The 20,795-nt window shown below is 39.4% G+C and overlaps 1 protein-coding gene across 2 annotated transcripts in view; it reads right to left on the bottom strand.

The window, feature by feature from the left end:
- The window catches only part of ZC2HC1A (zinc finger C2HC-type containing 1A), a 68,903-nt gene extending 48,814 nt beyond the window's left edge, over positions 1-20,089 (bottom strand). For both annotated transcript variants that reach the window (XM_072604939.1, XM_072604940.1), the window contains exons 1-3: positions 19,961-20,089; positions 9,143-9,219; positions 6,840-6,956 (exon numbers count right to left, since the gene is read on the bottom strand). In XM_072604939.1, coding sequence (XP_072461040.1) covers positions 6,840-6,956; positions 9,143-9,219; positions 19,961-19,976 — 210 coding nt within the window. In that variant the 5' untranslated portion in view covers positions 19,977-20,089. The remainder of the gene's footprint in view (positions 1-6,839; positions 6,957-9,142; positions 9,220-19,960) is intronic.
- Between the last annotated feature and the right edge of the window lie 706 nt (positions 20,090-20,795).

The following is a 20,795-nucleotide window of genomic DNA, read 5'->3' as shown; positions in this document are numbered from 1 at the left end:
TATTGCTTTTCTAGTTTTGTTTATGTCTAATCTGTTGATTTCTTTGTCTTTTATGATAATAAAAATTTTTTAAAATAAATCTTCCAAAAGGCTTGGTTGGGCTGCATCTCAAAAAGTTTACTTGTGTTTTCTCAGTGTGGTTATTTCTTTGATGACATTGTCTATTGCTTCTATAATTTCTTCTTTGAATCATCAATTTTACAATATTAAATTACTTAATATCAAATCAATTTCAGTCCTTTTCCTAAAGATTCGCTACTTACTGATTCTTTAATATATTTACCAGGTTGTGATCATTAAAGAATATACTTAATAGTTCTGTCTTTCAGCTTTTTAATGAGATTTTTAATACCCCAATTTATGATTTACATAAAGTTACCATACACAGCTAATAAATGTATGCCTCATTCTCTTCTTATTCAGAAATGAGAGTTCTATCCTATATAACTTTTCTAAAAGTAGTTTGAAGGCTGTAACCTCTTTCTTGTTTATCATTTGGTATCTATGTTTATGGCTGAAAAGTACACGGAGGTCCCCAACTATTACAGTATTACTAAACATTTCTCTCTATAGACTAACTCCTCCTTTGAGAATTTAGATACTGTTGTTCAATGGACATATATTAAGTACTGCTATTAATTCGTTATTTATGGCACTTTTAAATAAAGTTTCCCTTTTTTATCCCTTCCTTTTAATCATGAATATTTTTACGTGTCAGATGATTACTACCTCTGTATTTTGAGTTTATGTGAAGCACAGTAAGTGCTGCTCAAGCCTTTTAATTCTTTATGAACATGCTTGAAAAGTTTCCAGTTAACAACAAATTATTAGATTCTACTTTACATGAGCTATGTATCCTTCATCATTTTATAAGTGACTTCATACCACTGACATTCACAGTGATTTCAAATTGTTTTACAACCCTCTATTTTACCTCCCCTTACCTTTTACCTCTCCACATCTCATTTCTCATTCCATTCTTTACAAAAATGGTAATAAGGATGCTCTCAACATTAATAAGCAAGACCCTTCTACTCCATGTGTCTCTCTTCTCTTCTCCTTGAGAGGACACCAATCACAGGATTTTGCCATCTATTTCTTTGCCTTTAACCCTCACTTCACAATTCAATCCTCCAAAGCTGGACTTTGTTTCACTTATAAGTAATATCTCCCACTTAAAGCAACTGAGACAGCTAAATGGTTCAGAGTATATAGTGCTGGGCTTGGAAACAGGAAGACCTCATTTCAAATTCAGTTTCAGACACTTACTAGCTATGTAGTTCTGGATAATTCACTTAACCCTATTTGCCTTACTCTCACAGGAGAAGGAAATGGCAAACCATTCAAGTGCCTTTGCCAAGAAAAGCCCATGGAAAGATGGTGGAGTAGAATGATACACATATGCTAGCTCCTAACCCACAGCCCATAAAATACCTGTAAAGAAGAACTCCCAACAAAATCTGGAGCAGCAGAAGCCACAGAACAATGGAGCAGAGGAGATTTCTGTTCCAGAGAGCCCTGAAAAACCAACGCAAAAGGTCCGTAGCGCACTGGACCCGGAGCAGAGCCCAGCCCTGCCTTGGCCGGGCAGCACCAAGAGGAGCAGATCCGAGCAGGCTTCAGGGACAGAATCTCCAGCAGCCGCGCAGATCTCTCCACCCACAGGCGCCAAAGGTGAGGGAGAGAGTCTTTTTGGCTCACAGAGAGGGAAGCGGGGTGTCCCCATAACTCAGGCCCCCTCGGGAGGCAGCAGCAGAAAGGGGCTCCCAAAGCAGGCAGGAGCTTGGATCTATTGTTGAAGGTTTCTGCATAAACCCCCTGAGGGAACTAAGCCCCACGTGGTGGCCCTGCCCCCATGCTAGCACCTAAATTTAATCTCACACTGAATAGCAGCCCCGCCTCCACCAAAAGCCCTGAGGCTTTGAAACAGCATTTGAATCTCAGCCCCCAAGCACTAGCTGGGTGGATCTGGAAGCCAGGTGGGTGTGGAGAGGAAACTCAGAGGTCAAGTAACTGGCTGGGAAAATGCCCAGAAAAGGGAAAAAAAATAAGACTATAGAAGGTTACTTTCTTGGTGAACAGATATCTCCTCCCATCGTTTCAGATGAGGAAAAACAATGCTTACCATCAGGGAAAGATATAAAAGTCAAGGCTTCTGTATCCCAAACATCCAAAATAAATATTCAATGGTCTCAGGCCACTGAAGAGCTCAAAAAGGATTTTGAAAATCAAGTTAGAGAGGTGGAGGAAAAACTGGGAAGAGAAATGAGAGATGAAGAAAAGCATGAAAAGCAGGTCAACACCTTGCTAAAGGAGACCCAAAAAAATGCTGAAGAAAATAACACCTTGAAAAATAGGTTAACTCAACTGGCAAAAGAGGTTCAAAAAGCCAATGAGGAGAAGAATGATTTCAAAAGCAGAATTAGCCAAATGGAAAAGGAGGATCAAAAGCTCACTGAAGAAACTAGTTCTTTCAAAATTAGAATGGAGCAGTTGGAAGCTAATGACTTTATGAGAAACCAAGAAATCACAAAACAAAATCAAAAGAATGAAAAAATGGAAGATAATGTGAAATATCTCATTGGAAAAATAACTGACCTGGAAAATACATCCAGGAGAGACAATTTAAAAATTATGGGAATACCTGAAAGCCATGATCAAAAAAAGAGCCTAGACTTCATCTTTCATGAAATTATCAAGGAAAACTGCCCTGAGATTCTAGAACCAGAGGGCAAAATAAGTATTCAAGGTCCCCTGATCACTGCCTGAAAGAGATACAAAAAGAGAAATTCCTAGGAACATTGTGGCCAAATTCCAGAGTTCCCTGGTCAAGGAGAAAATATTGTAAGCAGCTAGAAAGAAACAATTCAAGTATTGTGGAAATACAATCAGGATAACACAAGATCTAGCAGCTTCTACATTAAGGGATAGAAAGGTGTGGAATATGATATTCCAGAAGTCAAAGGAACTAGGACTAAAACTAAGAATACCTACCCATCAAAACTGAGTTTAATACTTCAGGGGAAAAAATGGTCTCTCAATGATACAGAGGACTTTCAAGCATTCTTGATGAAAAGAACAGAGCTGAAAAGAAAATCTGACTTTCAAACACAAGAATGAAGAGAAACATGAAAAGGTAAACAGCAAAGAGAAGTTATAAGGGACCAACTAAAGTTGAACTGTTTACATTCCTACATGGAAAGATAATATTTGTAACTGTTGAAACTTTTCAGTATCTGGGTAGTTGGTGGGATTACACACGCACACACACACGCACACACACACACAGACAGAGAACACAGAGTGAATTGAACAGGGTGGGATCATATCTTAAAAAAATGAAATTAAGCAGTGAGAGAGAAATATATTGGGAGGAGAAAGGGAGAAATTGAATGGGGCAAATTATCTCTCATAAAAGGGGCAAGCAAAAGACTTTTTAGTGGAGGGAAAAAGAGGGGAGGTGAGAGAAAAATATGAAGTTTACTCATCACATTCAACTAAAGGAAGGAATAAAATGCACACTCATTTTGGTATGAAAACCTATCTTACAATACAGGAAAGTGGGGGAGAAGGGGATAAGCAGAGTGGGAGGGATGATGGAAGGGAGGGCAATGGGAGGAGGGAGCAATTTGAAGTCAACACTCTTGGGGAGGGACAGCATCAAAACAGAGAATAGAAGCAAAGGGGGGCAGATTAGGATGGAGGGAAATATAGTTAGTCTTACACAACACGACTATTATGGAAGTCATTTGCAAAACTACACAGATGTGGTCTATATTGAATTGCTTGCCTTCCCAAAGGGAATGGGTGGGGAGAGAGGGAGGAAGAGAAGTTGGAACTCAAAGTTTTAGGAACAACTGTCGAATACTGTTCTTGCTACTAGGAAATAAGAAATGCAGGTAATGGAGTACAGAAAGTTATCTGGCCCTACAGGACAAAAGAAAAGAAGGGGACAAGGGAAGGGAGGGATGATAGAAGAGAGGGCAGATTGGTGATAAGGGCAATTAGAATGCTTGGTGTTTTGTGGTAGGGGGAGGGGACAAATGGGGAGAAAATGTGGAACCCAAAATTTTGTGAAAATGAATGTTAAAAGTTAAATAAATAAATTAAAAAAAAAAAGCCCATGGACAGCATTAGTGTCCAGGAGGTCACAGAATCAAACTGAACAATAACAGAAGCATCCAATCCCCTTTTCCCTGTTCTCACCTGTCACCTGTCTCCCAACTGAATGTCACTTTTTCTACACCAAACTGTTTGTGGATGCTTATACAAGTAAAATTCATGTGATGCCCACTTCTCCCATTCTTTCTTCTATGTTTATAGAGTATTCCAATTATTTGAAATATTAAGTTCCATACCTCTTTCCCATCTCCCCTCCCACCCATGTATTTCTTTTAATCCTCTTTTTTTTTTTAATTTAAATTAAAACCATTGAAACAGAACAAATTCAACTCCAGGCTTTATTTGTATTATTTGCTCTTTCTATGATTCTTGAAGTGAAAAGGGTTCTGGTGAGATACTTGTTTCTTTTCTATCTATTAAAATATAATACATACCCATCAAAGAGTCCCTACCAAGTGCTCCAATGGTATTTTTATCTTACCAGATTTCTCTTTACTCTTGTGTTTTATAACTCAAAGATTCAATTCAGCTCTGATCTTTTCATCAGGAATTCCTGGAAGTTCTCTATGCCATTAAAGATCGATTTCCTGTGGCCATTTTTTCCTTTGCAGGACCATATTCAATTTTTCTGATTTAATTTTTGGTTGGAAGCTTTCTGGAATATTGTATTCCAAGTGCTCCTTTCCATTGTAATGATTGCTGCTAAGTTCTGTGATATCAAGTGTGATCCTTTGGTGCTTGAATTCTTTCTTTCTGGTTTCCTACAGTACTTTTGTCCTTAAACCTAGAAGCTCTGGATCTTGGTTTGAAGTTGCATGGAATTTTTATTTTAGGGTTCTTTCAAGAGGCGGATTATTCTTACTTTTACTTTGCTATCTGGTTTGAATAAGTCTTGGCACTTTTCATTATGGTTAAAATATGGTGAATAGGCTTTTTTTGATGTTATCTTCCAAGACAATGTTTCTTAGATTATTTTTATCTTGATGTATTCTCTCAGTGAGTTATTTTTGAGAGGATTTGCCCTATGTTTTCTTTGATTTCATCTTCATATTCCTGTTGTCTAATGGAATGTTTACATTTCTGTTTGAAGTATTTTTTAAGTTTTGGGGTGTCTATTACTTGGCTGACATTTTGTACCTTATATACTAAGCTATTTATTCTTTCAATTCTTTCCTTTATTGTCTCATTTCCTTTAAATATTCTGTTAAAAAAATCTCTTTGAAGAGCTCTAACAGACCTTCTAGCCATGACACTCCTTTCTCCAGACTCTGTCCATAGAGACAGTTTCTCTCTCTGTCCATAGAGAGTTTCTTTCTTCCTAAACTTCCTCGGATCCACAAAATTATCTTATCACTATCTTCCTTTAATTTATTCATATTTCCAGCTTTACTTCCTGAATTAGTACTTTTTTCCATGATTTCCCCTGTATATTTGGATAAGGTGGTAGGCTCATTTGTTCCCAATCAGTATTGTCTGGGGTTCTGCCACTGGGCTTTTCCTTCTGCTGGTGTCTGCTGTGCATAAAGGGGCAGCTAGGTGGTACAGTGGATAAAGCACCAGTGCAGGAGTCAGGAGAACCTGAGTTCAAATCTCACCTCAGACACTTGACACTCACTAGCTGTGAGACCTTGGGCAAATCACTTAACCCCAATTGCCTCATCCTGGGTCTTCTGCAGTCATCCTGATGACTATCTAGTCACTGGATTCAGATGGCTCTGGAGGAGTGAGGCTGGTGACCTGCACAGCCCTCCCTCACTCAAAACAAAGTCAAGTGCAAGTCATGTCATTATTTCTCTAATGGCATGATCTTCTTCAGCAACAAAGGACAAACACACACACAGCTGTGCACAAAGCACTGGTAGGTTCCGTGCTTGCTGGTATCACCTGAGTATAAATGCTGACCTCTTCAAAGTCATTAAGAATGGCTCACATCAGCTTACCATAAGATTTCCAAGTCTCTAGAGTATGTATACTTACTGCTACCCACTTGATAGCAACTTTGCTGGCTAAACTACCCTGGGGCTCCTCACTGAGGCACTTTAATCCCCCTTCTAATCTGTGTCTTGACTTTACAGAGGCTTCTGAGTTGGAGCACTATTGCTGGAAGCCAGAAAGCTTCCATGTGCTTCATCTGCACTAGTCTCAACCCAGCTCCTCTTGCTGGGTCTCATCTTTAATGCCTTAAGAATTCTGGATGTCCCCCTTTTGCCAGCTTAAGCTGGATGAATATACTGCCTGTAGCATCTTTTTTTCTTAATTATTATTTGACATGATAACTCTTCATTTATCTTTTATAGTGAACATATGGGAATTGAGTTATTCTATTCTTATTCATTCTGCAATCTTGACTCGAAATGTCTGATAAAATGTTAAAGCATATTCTTCATATCCCAGAAAAAAGTTTCATTCTAAAAAGGTATAGTCTATATCATTTAATTCTTCCCTAAATGAAGATGAATTTAACTATACTAGTGGAATTAAAGACTTTTGAAGAAAATTTCACTTCTTCCCAAGCCAGAGCAATTAAGGTACCACTTTCAAGGATAAGTTTAGCATAAGTCGAAGATGGCTTTCTACTAAAAACCATTCAGGAGACAATGACTCTAGAAATTAAATGGATGTGGATATAAACATTAACATAATATAATACTGGATACATATTTTGGTGTATACATGCTTTTTTGTTGTAGGTATTATTCCAAACCTTATATATTTACCCGAGGTTTAAGTGGTTTTACTGTTGGAATATCAGTTCCTTCAGCCCTCTGCCTGCTTGAATCAAAGGCCTTCCGTTTTTTAGTGGTGGTTTTTTGACAAATTGGTCCATGCTTTTTCTGTTAAAGGAAAGTAAAAAAACTGTGCATCATTTTCTTCTTAATAAGGAATAACATAAGCTCTTGAGTTTTTAATCTAAGCTATTTTTTAAAAAATCTCAAAAACAATGTAAAGCAACCATGCAAACACAATTTATGTTAAAATCTGAAAGACAGTAGTGAGCAACAATAATGCAAACATATATTTTAATATGTAGTGAAATCCAGATTTAATCATTATTCTTACTAATATCAAACATAAACACTGTATTTTTTTCTTATGAAATTTTCTATGTCCTTAACATCTCTAATTCCCACAGATCACATCAATACTTTCTGCAATTTGTATTTGTCCTTACACTAACTCCAGTGCTGCTGCCACTACTATAAACTGCTTTGACACATTCCATTGTAGTTCTTCCTACTCAAATTCTTATCTCTAGGTTTTGAAAGAAAGTCAGTGAATGAAATGGAAGTTGGAATAATGGAAAAGTAATTATTACATTCTCAGTGATATCTACAAAAGGAAAAAGTACACCTGCTTTTAGCCAACTTAGGTAATTATAGTCAAGAAAGGGCTATCAAAAGTCCATGAAAATCTGGTCATAATGAATTTAGACACTGAAGAGCTCCAGAGCCTTTTCAGTACTAGAGAATCTCAGAATAAGAGTTTAACCTCTACCTGTAGCATGAATACACCATCACTGACAAATGGCCAGGTAGCTTCTATTGGAATATCTCACAAGAAATCCGCATGTTTAAATAGTTCTCATTGTTACAAAGTTGTTATATGATAACCATAAACCTGCTTCAACCTAATCTCTACCCATTAGATCTCCCCTCTGGGATCATATGATTTTGAAGAACTTAAAGAGATCAGCTAGTTTAATGCCCTGAAATTTTCAGTCACAAATTTAATAGGCAGCAAATAGAACCCAGTATGACTTCAAATTCAGTGTCCTTTCCATTAAACCAAGTTGTCCCTCTTTCAAATGAGAATGTCTGAAATATTTTAAGATGTGAGTGATCATGTCCCTCTTGAGTTTGGGGTGTTTTTGGTTAGGCTTTGTTTTTTTGTTTAGGCAGACATCCCTCGGTCAACTTGGATGTCAACTGCCTAGCTGCATGACTCAATTTACTTTCTTTTTCTTCTTCTTGGCTTCCAGAAAGTAAGGTAGCAAAAGGACAAGCTTCAACACAATTTTAATGGGGTGACAAGCTGCACTGAAAGATTATCAGAGTCATACTCAACTCCATTTCCTGTGCCTTGATTTTAGTAAGTTACTGCAGTTAAAAACAGACACCTCTACCCCATTTTTCAATGGGGATTCTGCTGCTATACTAGTTATCTTTACTATAATGCTTAACTTGTAGGAATAAAAACCCCAAGAAAAATTGCACAAAATTAAATAAAAATTACCTCTAATATCACAATTATGTTTTTCTGGTAGATAAAGATCTGGCAGATCTTTGTTTTACGTTTCTCATACTTAAAATGTTTTCCTTACATGTCTAGGAAAGCATATATTTTTAAAGTAGTTTCAACATAATTCATTGTACTTTGGAAACCATTTAATATGCTAAAATAGGATACCTTGTTGAGTGACCACCTCCTACCACAGTGCCTACTACACTTCAAATTCTTAAACGGAGTAATTTAAAACCATAAACCTTCCTTTTCACACTTGTAAAGATGGACAGAATAATAAACACTTTTCAAGGTTTATTTCATTGTGAAATATATTGTTAACATCGTCTCCCCTTCCTCAAAATGCCCTCCCCTTTCTCCTCCTAGATGCTACCTACCCTGTTCACTCCGTTCTTCTTTTCCTAGAATTGTATGATGCCTTTCATTCTTATAGAATCTTGGTCTCTGCTAGCTGTCAACTAATGTATTCACTATTTTATTAGATATTTATTAATCACTTAGCATTTTCACTTTAACAGGAACTTCTTAAGATTACTCAAAACAAGAAAAGTATGAAGCTCTAATAAAAGGGTGAAAAAATGAAGCTAACTGACATAAGTAGTCCTTTCCAGCATCCCATTCAATCAAACTATGAAGGCAGTTCCATATAAAGCTGGTTTAGTACTTCAATGAATTCATGATCTCATCAACGGAGACATTCCCTCCACCAATGTGGATTCCAAGGCATTATTGAACTAGTAAACGCAGATGCAAACACGTAAATAATCAATGTACTCACTAAGGCAACTGGAAAGAAGGTTCTTCCACAGATCTTGCATGGTAACAATTCCCCAATTTGTACTATACTTCCATTTTCTAACAGAAAAAAAAATCAATAAACAATTTTCAATTTTCTTGGTTCACAAATTAAACTAAGTAACCCAAAATCTTATTTACTACTAAACAGCTGTTAGGTCAATAAATTTACATTAATGGAGCTCTGTGAAAACCTTAGTTATTTAAATTTTATATATATATGATATTTTATAAATATCTGGTACTCACAAAGTACAGTATCAAATTATTACAATGATTTAATCATTCAGAACAAATATGAAAAATTCATAAGAACTCAAGAACTATGTAATGGATTTCTCTAAATATTAATTTTCTTCAATTTACATTAACCTAAGGTTATTTTTAAAAATGAAAATGTCAAGAACTTACACATTACCAAAAAGCCACATATTCCCCAGTACTACACTATCCTCAGCTTACAAATGGAACTAAGCTGGACTATGAAACAAGTTAACCCTCTCAGAACCCAATGCTCTAGAATATTTAAAAAAAAAAATTACTCTAGCACTCTAAAAGCAGTTTCTAAAAAGTATTACTCAAAAATAAGAAACTGATCTCTACAAGTTATTTCAACAGTTGTTATTCACTTACTCAGAAAATAATCTACAATGTAATGAGTATCTAGGTTATTCAAATGTAATTGTTTTATTATTCAAGCAACTGTCACCTATAATAATGACCATCATCATATCTTATAAGTATAGTATCTAACCATACAATCTAACTTTATACCTAAATGTTTTTTTAAAAAACCTGTCATATTCTATAAAAGGTTAAAATGAAAAGAAATTTTCTATTTTCTCATGAATCTTTTAATGTGTACTTATTAACATAATTTTTCTTTGTTTATGTTAAAATATAGTTTAAGAAATAGTTGATTTATGTACCACTAATTATAATATTTAGTTAAATTTTAATTTAAAAAAAAGTACAAATATAACTGACTCGTTTTAAGGGATCTACTACTGGGTTCTCCCAAATCCAGTGCAACCAGGTAACAGCCACTAACCTAAATTCAAATACAGTAAGCTAAGAACTACATTTACTTCTAATTTCCCGAGTACTTCAATACCCTATTTTTTTTTGAACTGGTAATGTCATATCTATCACAAAAGACTGAGGCCAGTACAGCAAAAGTTAAACAGCACAAAATACAAAAGCCAGGATAAGCTCTGCCTGGTTCTTCCTTCTCCAATAGCAGATGCTAGGTTATTTGGGGAGAGCAACTTCAACTACTTGGATCATCTAACTCCATTAACAATCCAGAAAGCTGAGGCAGCTGCTGATTATTTTATCTTGAAGAGGAATGGATGGACTACAGTGTCAGCACAATAATAACCAATGAAATATAACCTGTCATATAATCTCTTGGGCTTGGTTTTTCAGGTGTTCTTATATCCCACCCTGCCCATCATAACAACAATAATAATAATCACTAACACATTCTTAAAACCATAAAATTTTATTAAAAATGTATTATGTGTAAGTATTTAAAGAGGGACAGGGTCTGAGACTGTGATTTTATGATTACCTCTACCAATGTAGGCCAGTACCTTCTCTGCAATTTACAACTTCTGAGAGTTACCTAGAGCACCGAAAGATGGAAGATCACACAGGCAGTATGTGTAAGAAGAACCTGAATGCAGATCTACCTGGCTATGAGGCTGATACTCTAGTACCACACTCTTTTTTTTTTCCTACATGTAAACGCCAAACAGGCTATCTTTTGCTATGTTTAATTAGGAAATGGCCAGTTTGCCCAGATTTCTCCTTTAACAGAATTCTTAGTCTATATGTACACAGTGCTCACTTGGACTATAAACTGAGACATGAAAATAACTGTATCAAATGAGATGTTACAATGGTGTCTGTTAAGCTAAGGTTCACCTTAAATACATCTCAAGAGTGATGACATGTAAAATGAGACTTGGCCCAATGTTTATACATGACACAAAGGACTAGACAGTAAGAATGACTGCCCCAGCACTGAGAGTTAAATACCCAACATGGCACTAGTCAGTATGACAGTGAATAATAATTATTCCCCTTTACTCATGAACAAGCTCTAGAGTTCTTCTGCAGAATCCCAGAACCACCACATGACTATAGTTTTATCTTCTCCCTGTGGAAAAATCATCGTACAAGAATAATCAGAGAGAGGGATAGGAAAGTGAATAAGAGCTCCAAAATTTTTCTCTGCAACAGGCCTGAAAATTCCTTTGAAAGAGGGTAAATCTCATGAGGCAGGAGGCAGTTCATAGTATTTTACCACAGCATAAAACTCCTTAGGTATACAAAATTCTGCAGTTACAATTGAGTGATTCTCCTAAAAATAACTGAGAAAGGTTTTTTTACAATTTGAGCGCTAATGGACATAAGATTAGCATTTTCATAACAAATAAAAGAATAAAATTACCAGTGTACCATTAATGCTAGAAAATTTTCAAACAACCAAGCTCAAAAATTTGAGCTATTTATTATTATGAATTTATCCTAATCACATCATTGATGCTGATGGGAACCAACGCAGTTAGCAACATCAAAATTTGAGTTACAGGTGTCAGGATATCAGGAAACACCCTGCTTTCCAGAGCTAAGGCCCAGTAAAGCAAGTCATGTCCTGGACTTGGCATAACAATAATCCTTTGCATTCTGGATAATCTGACTCCGGCAAAATGTATTGCTTTGACCAGCACCAGGTGTTCACTGAGGGATTTATAATTTTCATATTAATCAATAACTATTTAGACTTGTTGGAACTCCCCTATTACCAAGGCCTGATAGCTCTGAAGCTACAGCAGAAAGTGATCAACCACATCTCCAGACACTCTAAACAATTCCTGTGCTTGTAATTGTTAAGTGAACTAAATCAGGGGCTGCACTCCTGTTTCTGCCAGACTAACTCTAGTTCTGTACTCCGCTGAATGATTGCAACGCTCACCCGCCCTTAAGACTTGAGACAATCAACTTGGTGACTGTTCCCACAAAACCCAATTAACACCTGTATTACCCCCAAAATGCCTGTATCATGGTCTGCCCTGGGAACTGTTTACTCAAGACCTAAGAGTGACTGTGTTGGGTTCCACCTCTTTGTGGTTTTCATGCTTAAAAACCCTACTCCTGCCACAAGCCCATAAGCTCGCCTTCTCAGGAGAACTTCAGTTTGCAAATCTCTTTTTCTCACTTTGAAATTAAACTTCTGTTTGATTCCTGACTCTCCTATTTCTAGACTGCTTTGTTCAGCTCTGGACACCCACAGATCAGAGACCAATTCTAGTCTGGTTGACATGGGTATTCTGGAAATGACATTTAAAGATGGGAAAGAAAATACTACTATCCAAAAAGTTAAAAAAATTAAAATCTACACTTATGAAATACATTAAAGAAGTTTAAAAATAAAGCTAGGTGTTATGGTGATTACAACACCTGCAATCCCTGTTACTGAGGAGGTTAAGACTGGCATCTCTTGAGTTCAGGAGTTCTAAACTACATTGGGTTAAGCCAGGGAGTGTCCATACTACATTCAGAGGTCACCAGATTGTCTAAAGAGAATCGATGTGGCCCAGTTATGAAGGACAGCAGGTTAAAGTTCCTGAAGGGGAAAAGAAAAAAGAAAGGGAAAGAAATGAAATAACATAAACCCAGGAAACTAAGTCATGACTTCCTCCATGGAGTTGCCAGGCAACAGACAATTGTAATGCCAATACAAGAGGATAACTTCATATTATATATTAGCCTTGTAATTCAGATCTCAGCATAATTAGAGGAGTGGTACAATGCATCGTTTCAAACTATGAGTCTATAGAAAAGGAAAACAGCAAAGGCAGACAGGAAAGGACAGTCTGGGGTCATATATCTGCAAGTCTCAGAGTAACTGGCAATCCCTCTGAAAAATCAGCTAAATTCAGAGGATACTTGGAAAATGGGGGAGCAGGTCAGAAAACTTTAGGCTCTACAAATTTCCTCCACAAAAATATAGAACATCTCCTTAAAGTGATCACAGAGCAACAGAAAAAAAAACAAGTCAGGGTAAAGCAATTATACTCTTAAGAGAACTTGAGAAGAACCCAGGAAAGACAGGGCTTCCAGGGGTGGAGGCTTGTCCACAGTCAAGTACAAACACCTCCAGGACAGCTCCAGGGAATCAATAAACAACAAGCCCTGGGGGCAGCTAGGTTGGGAGGGCAGCCTCAGCCTCAGGAACAGTGTCCTGTTTGGAAGGCTGAGTAAAAGACTGATTGTGCAATGCTGCACAGCTATACTGACCAGACAGGGTCTGGGCTGTTGTGAGGGAGAAGGAACTAGCACACATCTGTTGAGTGGGATAGCAGAGGGGCAGGGTGTGGAGTCTTGCTGGCTGTGGGCACTTAGAGGACAGCAGACTCCCTGGTTTTGGTTCCAAGGCAAAGAAGACAGTAGAAAGATACAAATTCTGGAGAGTCTACAGGGAGCAAGAGTTTTTGCAGGACAGTGTAGTTAGGGGCCCCAGCTTTACTGGTAGAGAAGAGCATCCAAGGTTAGGGCCTCAGACAGAGCTCAGAAAATAACAGTAAGAAGGACTTGAGGGCTGAGGCATTATTCTCCACACTGTGAGACTAGACCTGAATATCAATAATAAGCTGCTAAAAATAAAACAAAACAAAACAAAATGAGTAAGCAAAGGAGAAGAACCCAACCAGAGATAGCTACCATGGAGATAAAGAAGATCTGGTTCATATTCAGAAGATAGTGGAGCTTAAAAAGTCAGTCCTTTTTCAATGAGAAACTTCAAATGGTCACAAGCCCAAAAGGAGTTCTTGGAAGAACTTAAGAAGGACTTTAAAAATCAATTAAAAGACACTGAGAAAAAAATAGGGGGATAAAAGAAAAACAACCCAAGAAAATCAAGAAAATTTATGAAAAGAAAGTCAACCAAAAAAAGAATCAAAAACTTAAGGAAGAAAATAATTCCTTGAAAACTATAATTGGGCAAGGGGAAGCTAATGACATTATAAGACCCCAAGTGATAATAAAACAAAATCAAAAGAATAAAAAAATAGAAGAAAATGTGAAATATCTCATCAGAAAAACAACTGAGAACAAATGGAGCAGAGACAATATAAGAATAGTGAGACTACCTGAAAGTTGTAATCAATAAAAGATTCTTGATAAAATATTACAAGAATAGGAAAATTGCCCTGAAGTTCTAGAATAAGAAGGTAAAGTAGTGCCTGGCCTAACTGCCGTGGGCTGCCGGGTCCTTCTTACCTAACTCAGGTCTTCGGTGATCAGCCGGATAAACGTAATGAGAGAAGAGACCTCCAGAGTCAAATAGACGTGTAGGCTTTATTCTGGATACCAGCCACATGTCAGCATGCAGGATGAGTTCTCCCCGTGGAGCCCCCTTCTCCTTCCAGAGGAGAGATGAACCCTCCCCCTCTCAGTATGCAGGGCTAGTGCTCCCCACGAGAGCACTTTCTCCCTCCTGAAGAGCAAGGAAAAGGGACCCTCAGGCTTTCCTGTCCCCATTTAAGCTCTCCCAGTTCGTGGACACCGTGCATGCTCTCAGCCCCTTAGGCAATTAACAACAGGTGTGCTCAGACCAGGGACCAATCTCAAGGGTGGGATGCTCTCCCCAGGAAGTTTCGACTGAGAAGAGGCGGAAAAACAAGATAGCTCGTGTCTTACTCCTCAATTCCCAGCTGTTCCCTGGGGGGCCTCATGAGAGCTCTGAGGTTTAGAAGCCCTCACCTTTACCTGACCCGAGACTGTTCACATGAGAAGTGAACTCACCCCAACAAAGTAGAAACAAAAAATTTCACCAATCACCATCTGAGACCCCAGGAGGAAAACTTACAGGAATATCATAGACAAGTCTCAAAGTTCCCAGTTTAAGGAGAAAATATTGTAAATAACAAGAATAAAAACAATTTAGTTACAATCAGGATTACCCAAGACCTAGCGGCTACTACTTTGAAGGACTATACGTCCTGGAATACTATATTTTGTAGAACAAAAGAGCTGGGATTATGACCAAGGTTAATTTACCCAGCAATGTTAAGTATAGTACTGAATGAAAAAAGAAAAATGGACATTTAACAAAATGAAAGATTTTCAGGAATTTGTGACAAAAAGAACAGAACTTAATGGAAAATTCAACATATAAGATGCAGGAGATATATAAGGCAAACATTAAAGACCAATCATAAGGGACTCAATAAGTTCAAACTGTTTACCTCTTATATGTACAAGTGTTATCAGTACTCTTATGAGTGTCTTCATTATTTGGATAGATTGAAAGAAAGGCTTGCACTGAGCTGTACAATGAGATGATTCTCAAAAAAAATAAAATTGCTAGGAAGACATAAAAGGGAGTATATGTCATATAAATAAAGCATGAAAGAAAAGATTGATAGAGAAGCAAGAGAGGGAAAGGGGCTGGTAGTGCTGGAATCTTACTCTCATAGGAAAAGGGTTAAAGAAGGAACAACACACACATCGGGAAGGACATAAAAATTTTCTATGTTAAGAAAGAAATAAGAGGGTAAAGGGATAGGACAAGGGAGGGACTTTTAGGAAGGTGTGTAGATTAAGAATTAGGAAGAGGGAGGAGATAAGGGAGAAACTCATAAAAAGGTAGATTAAAATAGAGGGTAAGGGGAGAGGACTCTTAGAGGGGTGTGGAGATTAAGTAAGGCAAAGAAGGGCAAGGTAGCTGGTAGAAGTAAATTAGAGGAGTGAGGAGGGATAGGTTAAACAGGATGAGAAGGATAGTAAAGAAAAATAAGATGAAGGAAATACAGAACAAGTAATTATAACTCAGAATGTAAATGGGATGAATTTACCCATAAAAAAGAAACAGCAGAATGGATTAAAATTAGAATTCAACGCTATGTCACTTTCAAAATAAAAATGAGATACACACAGATAAAATAAAAGGCTGGAGTAAAATTTGTTATGTAACAAAAGCAAAGGTAGTAATTATGATCTCAAAGTTAAAGCTAAAATAGATTTAATTAAAAGAGAAAATTATTTGTCACCAATATTATTTAATATTGCTTAGGTTTCATTTCTCAAATATATAAAGAACCCTGTCAAATTTATAATAATACATGTCATTCTCAGTTGATAAATGGTCTAGGGATATGAACAGTAGTTCAAATGATGAAGAAATCAAAATAACATATAAATACATGTGTATATAGATACAGATGTATGAAAAAATGCTCTAAATCACTGATTAAAGAAATGCAAATACAAATAACTCAGATATCTTATACCTACCAAATTGGCCAAAATGACAGATGACTCTCAACTGAGGAATGTGTGTGTATGATTGTCATGGAATACTATTGTAATACAATAAATGATGAGCTGGTTGATTTAGAAAAAACATGAAACAACTTGTACCTATGAAGGAAGATGCTATCCAGCAACAGGGAAGGAACTGACAAACAGAAATATGCATCATATGGTCCTTCACATATATATACGTGTGTGTGTGTGTGTGTGTGTGTAGATATGTATGTATAATATATTCCCATTTAATTGTAGCTTGGGGGTGGGGGTAAGGATACAAGAGAAAACCCAGAAGAAAGCACAGAAAAGCTGGGTAGCTTTGAAAACAATGTGTTGTATTTATTACATAGGTTTTCTTGAAATGGAAATTGTTTGTTTTATGTTGAATCTTCTCTTCCGCTGCATACATAGAAAGATTTTTTCCTCTCATTTCATATTTGTTTAAAATGAATAATTTTTTTTTAAAAGAAAAAAAACCTGGCTAAATCCCAATAGTAGTACAGGTAAGTCATTTATGGATGGAAATAGAGTAAAGAAGGGCTCATAAATTTAACACTTCAATAAAATTATAATATTTTAGAGCTGGAAAACAACCACAGAAGTTGTATAATCCAGGCGTATAATTTTATATTCTTAAGTTACTTGTACCCAAGGTTACATGACTAGTTGGTAAAAGCACCAACTGCAACTTGACTGGAATTCAGTTTTCTTAACTCTAAATGAAGGCATCTTTCCATTATATCATTCTTTCTCTACCCCTATGCTCCTCACTGAAAAACTACTGATTTAATTTTTGTTAAGGTAAAAGTCTAGTTAACCACTGATACGGAGGGAGTGTGGTATGCAAATTAATCAGAATAGCAGATAATCCTCAAATCATCTATGCTTACTTTTGGGATACAGGGGGAGAACACTCAATGGAGATAAATGCAGACATATATACAAGTCTTTAGGGTTACTATCCTAATTCTGCCTGGCTCAACTCCTCTGCCTGACAACCCAGGAGGGACTAGAAGCCTGACTTAACTACAAGTAGCAATACATATTGTGGTAGAGAATCAATACCCAGATAATCAAAATTACTAATATTCTATGAAATTTAATTTGTCTCTGCTACAATTCTTTGAGGGCACAAATACTTATATACTTAAATCCAAATTTGTCTGGCTACTAGTTTCCCTCAGAAGTACTGTTCTAGAAGTTTTCTAAGAAAAGAATTTACTTGCTCAACCAAAGTACCACAGCCATTTCTATAATGCAACTCAACAGGCTTTTTGTTGGTCTCCATTAAGCAGTATTTAGTACTTTTCAATGCCAAACTCATAGGAGGGGAGAGGGAATAAGCATTTATATAGTGCCTACTATGTCCCAGGCACTGAATTAAAAGATTTTTATAAATATGATGATTTTTATAAATATGATTCTCAAAACAACCTGAGAAAACTCAGTGATTTTGCACAAGGTCAAACCGGTAATAAGTGTCTGAGGTCAGTTTTGGACTCTGTGCTTCATGACAAATAATATCCCTCTTTCACATATAATTGTGACAAAAAATTAGTGTACTGTAAATAAATAAAATCAAAAGAAAAGTAGACCCTTTATATTACCCACTTTGGGGGAAAAATGTACTAATACAAATGTAATAAGCATATGATCATATAACACGAGGTACACACAACTTAATTGGGTTAAATTATCACTAAATAAAATCTTATCCCAATGCTGATACAAAGGTATCATATCATATGGCCATTATATTCAAGCTCTGGAAGCTCTTATAAGGACTGAAAATCTTTAGCTACAACCAAATAAAAGATAGTGTGCCTTCCCTCTGAAAAACAGCTAAGTCCTCTACAAAACCGAAAACACTCTTGGTGAAGAACTGAAGGGTGTGGCAAAGCAATTTAATAAATGCTCTGGTGGGTACAGTGTCAGTGCAGGGAGAACCCGGACCAATGAAATCATAAATCTTTCGAACTATCAAAGTTGTAATTTGAGCTTACAGTAGAGTTCTGCTCCTTTAAAAGCAGAACTTCAAAATTTTAAAATATTAAAATAATTATCAATATTACACAAATTCCAGTATTTTTTTAGACCGCACAAATTCTTAGAAGTTAATCTACAAAGTTTGTTTTTTGTAATCTTACACTTTAATATAATAAAGGTGATAAACAATCATCAGCAACCCCTGTTTTTACAGTCACCGGAACGGGTAAGTGATCTGTCAACTAAACTACAGGAAAAAAGAAGACTCTAGTACTGATAGCGATGCTCTAATGCAGTCCTCCTGGGGCAAAAATGAACCTCGGTGTAAAAAGCGCTGTTTTGCTTTTAACATTTTCTGCCTCCTTCTTCAAAGTGTTTATATTAAACACTAATCTAGCCCAGACACGACGGTTTGTGAAGGAAAAGCCAAGGTGCTGCTCGGTGTAAGGGGAAAACGCCACCTTGGGAGAAACACCCTGCAGAACGTTTACATCACCCTAACAGCTCAGCCGCCCTCCGGCACCCTGAGAAGGGGGAAAATCACCTTCCCCTCCACCTCCCACCATAAACGTTCCGCGGCGGTGCCACGAGGCAGTCCCCGAGGCCCACTCCCCAAGTTCCCCCGAGCCTCCAGCAGAATGGAGGTCATTACACCGGGCAGAGGGAGGCCGGGCTGGGGCTGGGGAGCTCTCCGCCGCCGCGCCCAAGGCCGCCTAACACCTTCTAGAAGGTGCGGCTGCCATGCCGGACGGCTGCCGCGGGTCAACCTCCCCGGGGAACCCAACCTTCCTTATCATCGGTGAATCGTCCCAGGGAGGGGGAGAAGTGCTGGAAGAACGTGTGAATGGAAATGACCCAAAGCAGCCGCCACCCGCGGGCACCGGCGGCCAGGCAGCGGTGCCCGCCGCAGACCCTCGCCGCCCTCGGTCATCTGGCCCCCGGAGCCGGAGCCGGAGCCCGGGCAGGGGGCTCCTCGGCCGCGCTAGGACACGGGGGGAGCTGGGGGAGCAGATGGTTTTGTTTTTAAGGTTTCCGCAACAAACCGGCCCAAGTAAAGAGCAGAAGGTGGGGACACGGGCACGCCCCACGGTCGCGGCGGAGAAGGGGGGAGGGGGCGGGAGACAACAAAGAGTCCAAGGGGGTGAGGGGCGGGGGTGGGAATAAAGAATGAAACGCGCTTCTAGAAGCTGAGATCCCCGGGCCGGAGAGACGGACAGACCGACGGACGGACGTAACTGGGGGCGGGCGTGTCCCGGGTGGAGGAAGAGGGGCACAAATCACGGCGGAGCATGCCGCGAAGGACGCCTCGGAAGATGCCCCGCACCTTCCCCGGGCGGGGGGCTCGAGGGCGGAGCCGGGAGAAGGTGGGGCTGCCGGCCCGGCCCGCGCGGTCCCCCCGCACCCCGGCTTCCCCTCCCGCCCGCCCCAGACCGAGGCCGGGGGCACCCCGGACCCTGCCCGTGGGTCACTCCTGAGGGGGCGACCCCTAGCTCACCTCCCTGCCCCTCCATGGCGCCACAGGCTCCGGCTCTCGGGCACCAGCTCCTCCCGCTCCCGCCGCCGCCGCCGCCCAGACTCCTGCTTTAGCAACGCGGCCGCCGCCTCCCACCCGCTAACATCCCCCGCTCCCATTGGCTCAGGAGCTTCCTCCCGAGGAGCAGGGAGAGGGGCTTGGGCTTAGGAGACGGGAGGGGTAGGAGGCGGAGGGGGGCGGTGGCAGGGCCACGCCCCTCCCCCAGCTGCCCTCCTCCATCCTCTCTTCCCCTCTGGGCGGCGTTGGGATTTACAGCCCCTTTGGGCACCATTCCCTTTTCCATCTCCACCCCTCACCCCCGCCTCAGCCTCGGCTGTCCATGCGTCCATTTTCTCCCAGGCCCACCCCCTGCACCAGCTCCACGCCTCCCCCTTACCTGGACGCTCTGGTCCCAGCACACGCGCTTCCCCTCCCCGTCCCCCTGCCCCGAGCAGACCCAGCGCCGCCCCCCTCCTCTGCACCCCCACATCCCCGGCTCCCACCTGCTCTCCAGCACTTTCCACGACTTCTGGATTTTTAGCCCTTACCTTCTTCCGCCTCTCCATCCACCCAGAAACTTCAATAAACAAAAGCTCGCAGCCATCCGCAGCCTCACCCGCACGTTACACTTTGCCGGTCCAGCCCGCCCCGTTGGAAATCCAGATCAGGGAGTGCGAGCATGGCCCCGGATCTCCAGATGGGGAAGGGTCCGGGACTGCTGACTCCCAGCCATGCTGTAAACACAAAGTACTGAATCTGCGTACATCCTCCCCTAAGTAGTCTGGGGTACTTTCTTCCCATAAATGTCTAGGTTAGA

Source organism: Notamacropus eugenii, chromosome 4, assembly GCF_028372415.1.
Source record: "Notamacropus eugenii isolate mMacEug1 chromosome 4, mMacEug1.pri_v2, whole genome shotgun sequence".
In the NCBI taxonomy this organism is placed as follows: domain Eukaryota; kingdom Metazoa; phylum Chordata; class Mammalia; order Diprotodontia; family Macropodidae; genus Notamacropus; species Notamacropus eugenii.
This window is presented reverse-complemented; position numbering and strand designations above follow the sequence as displayed.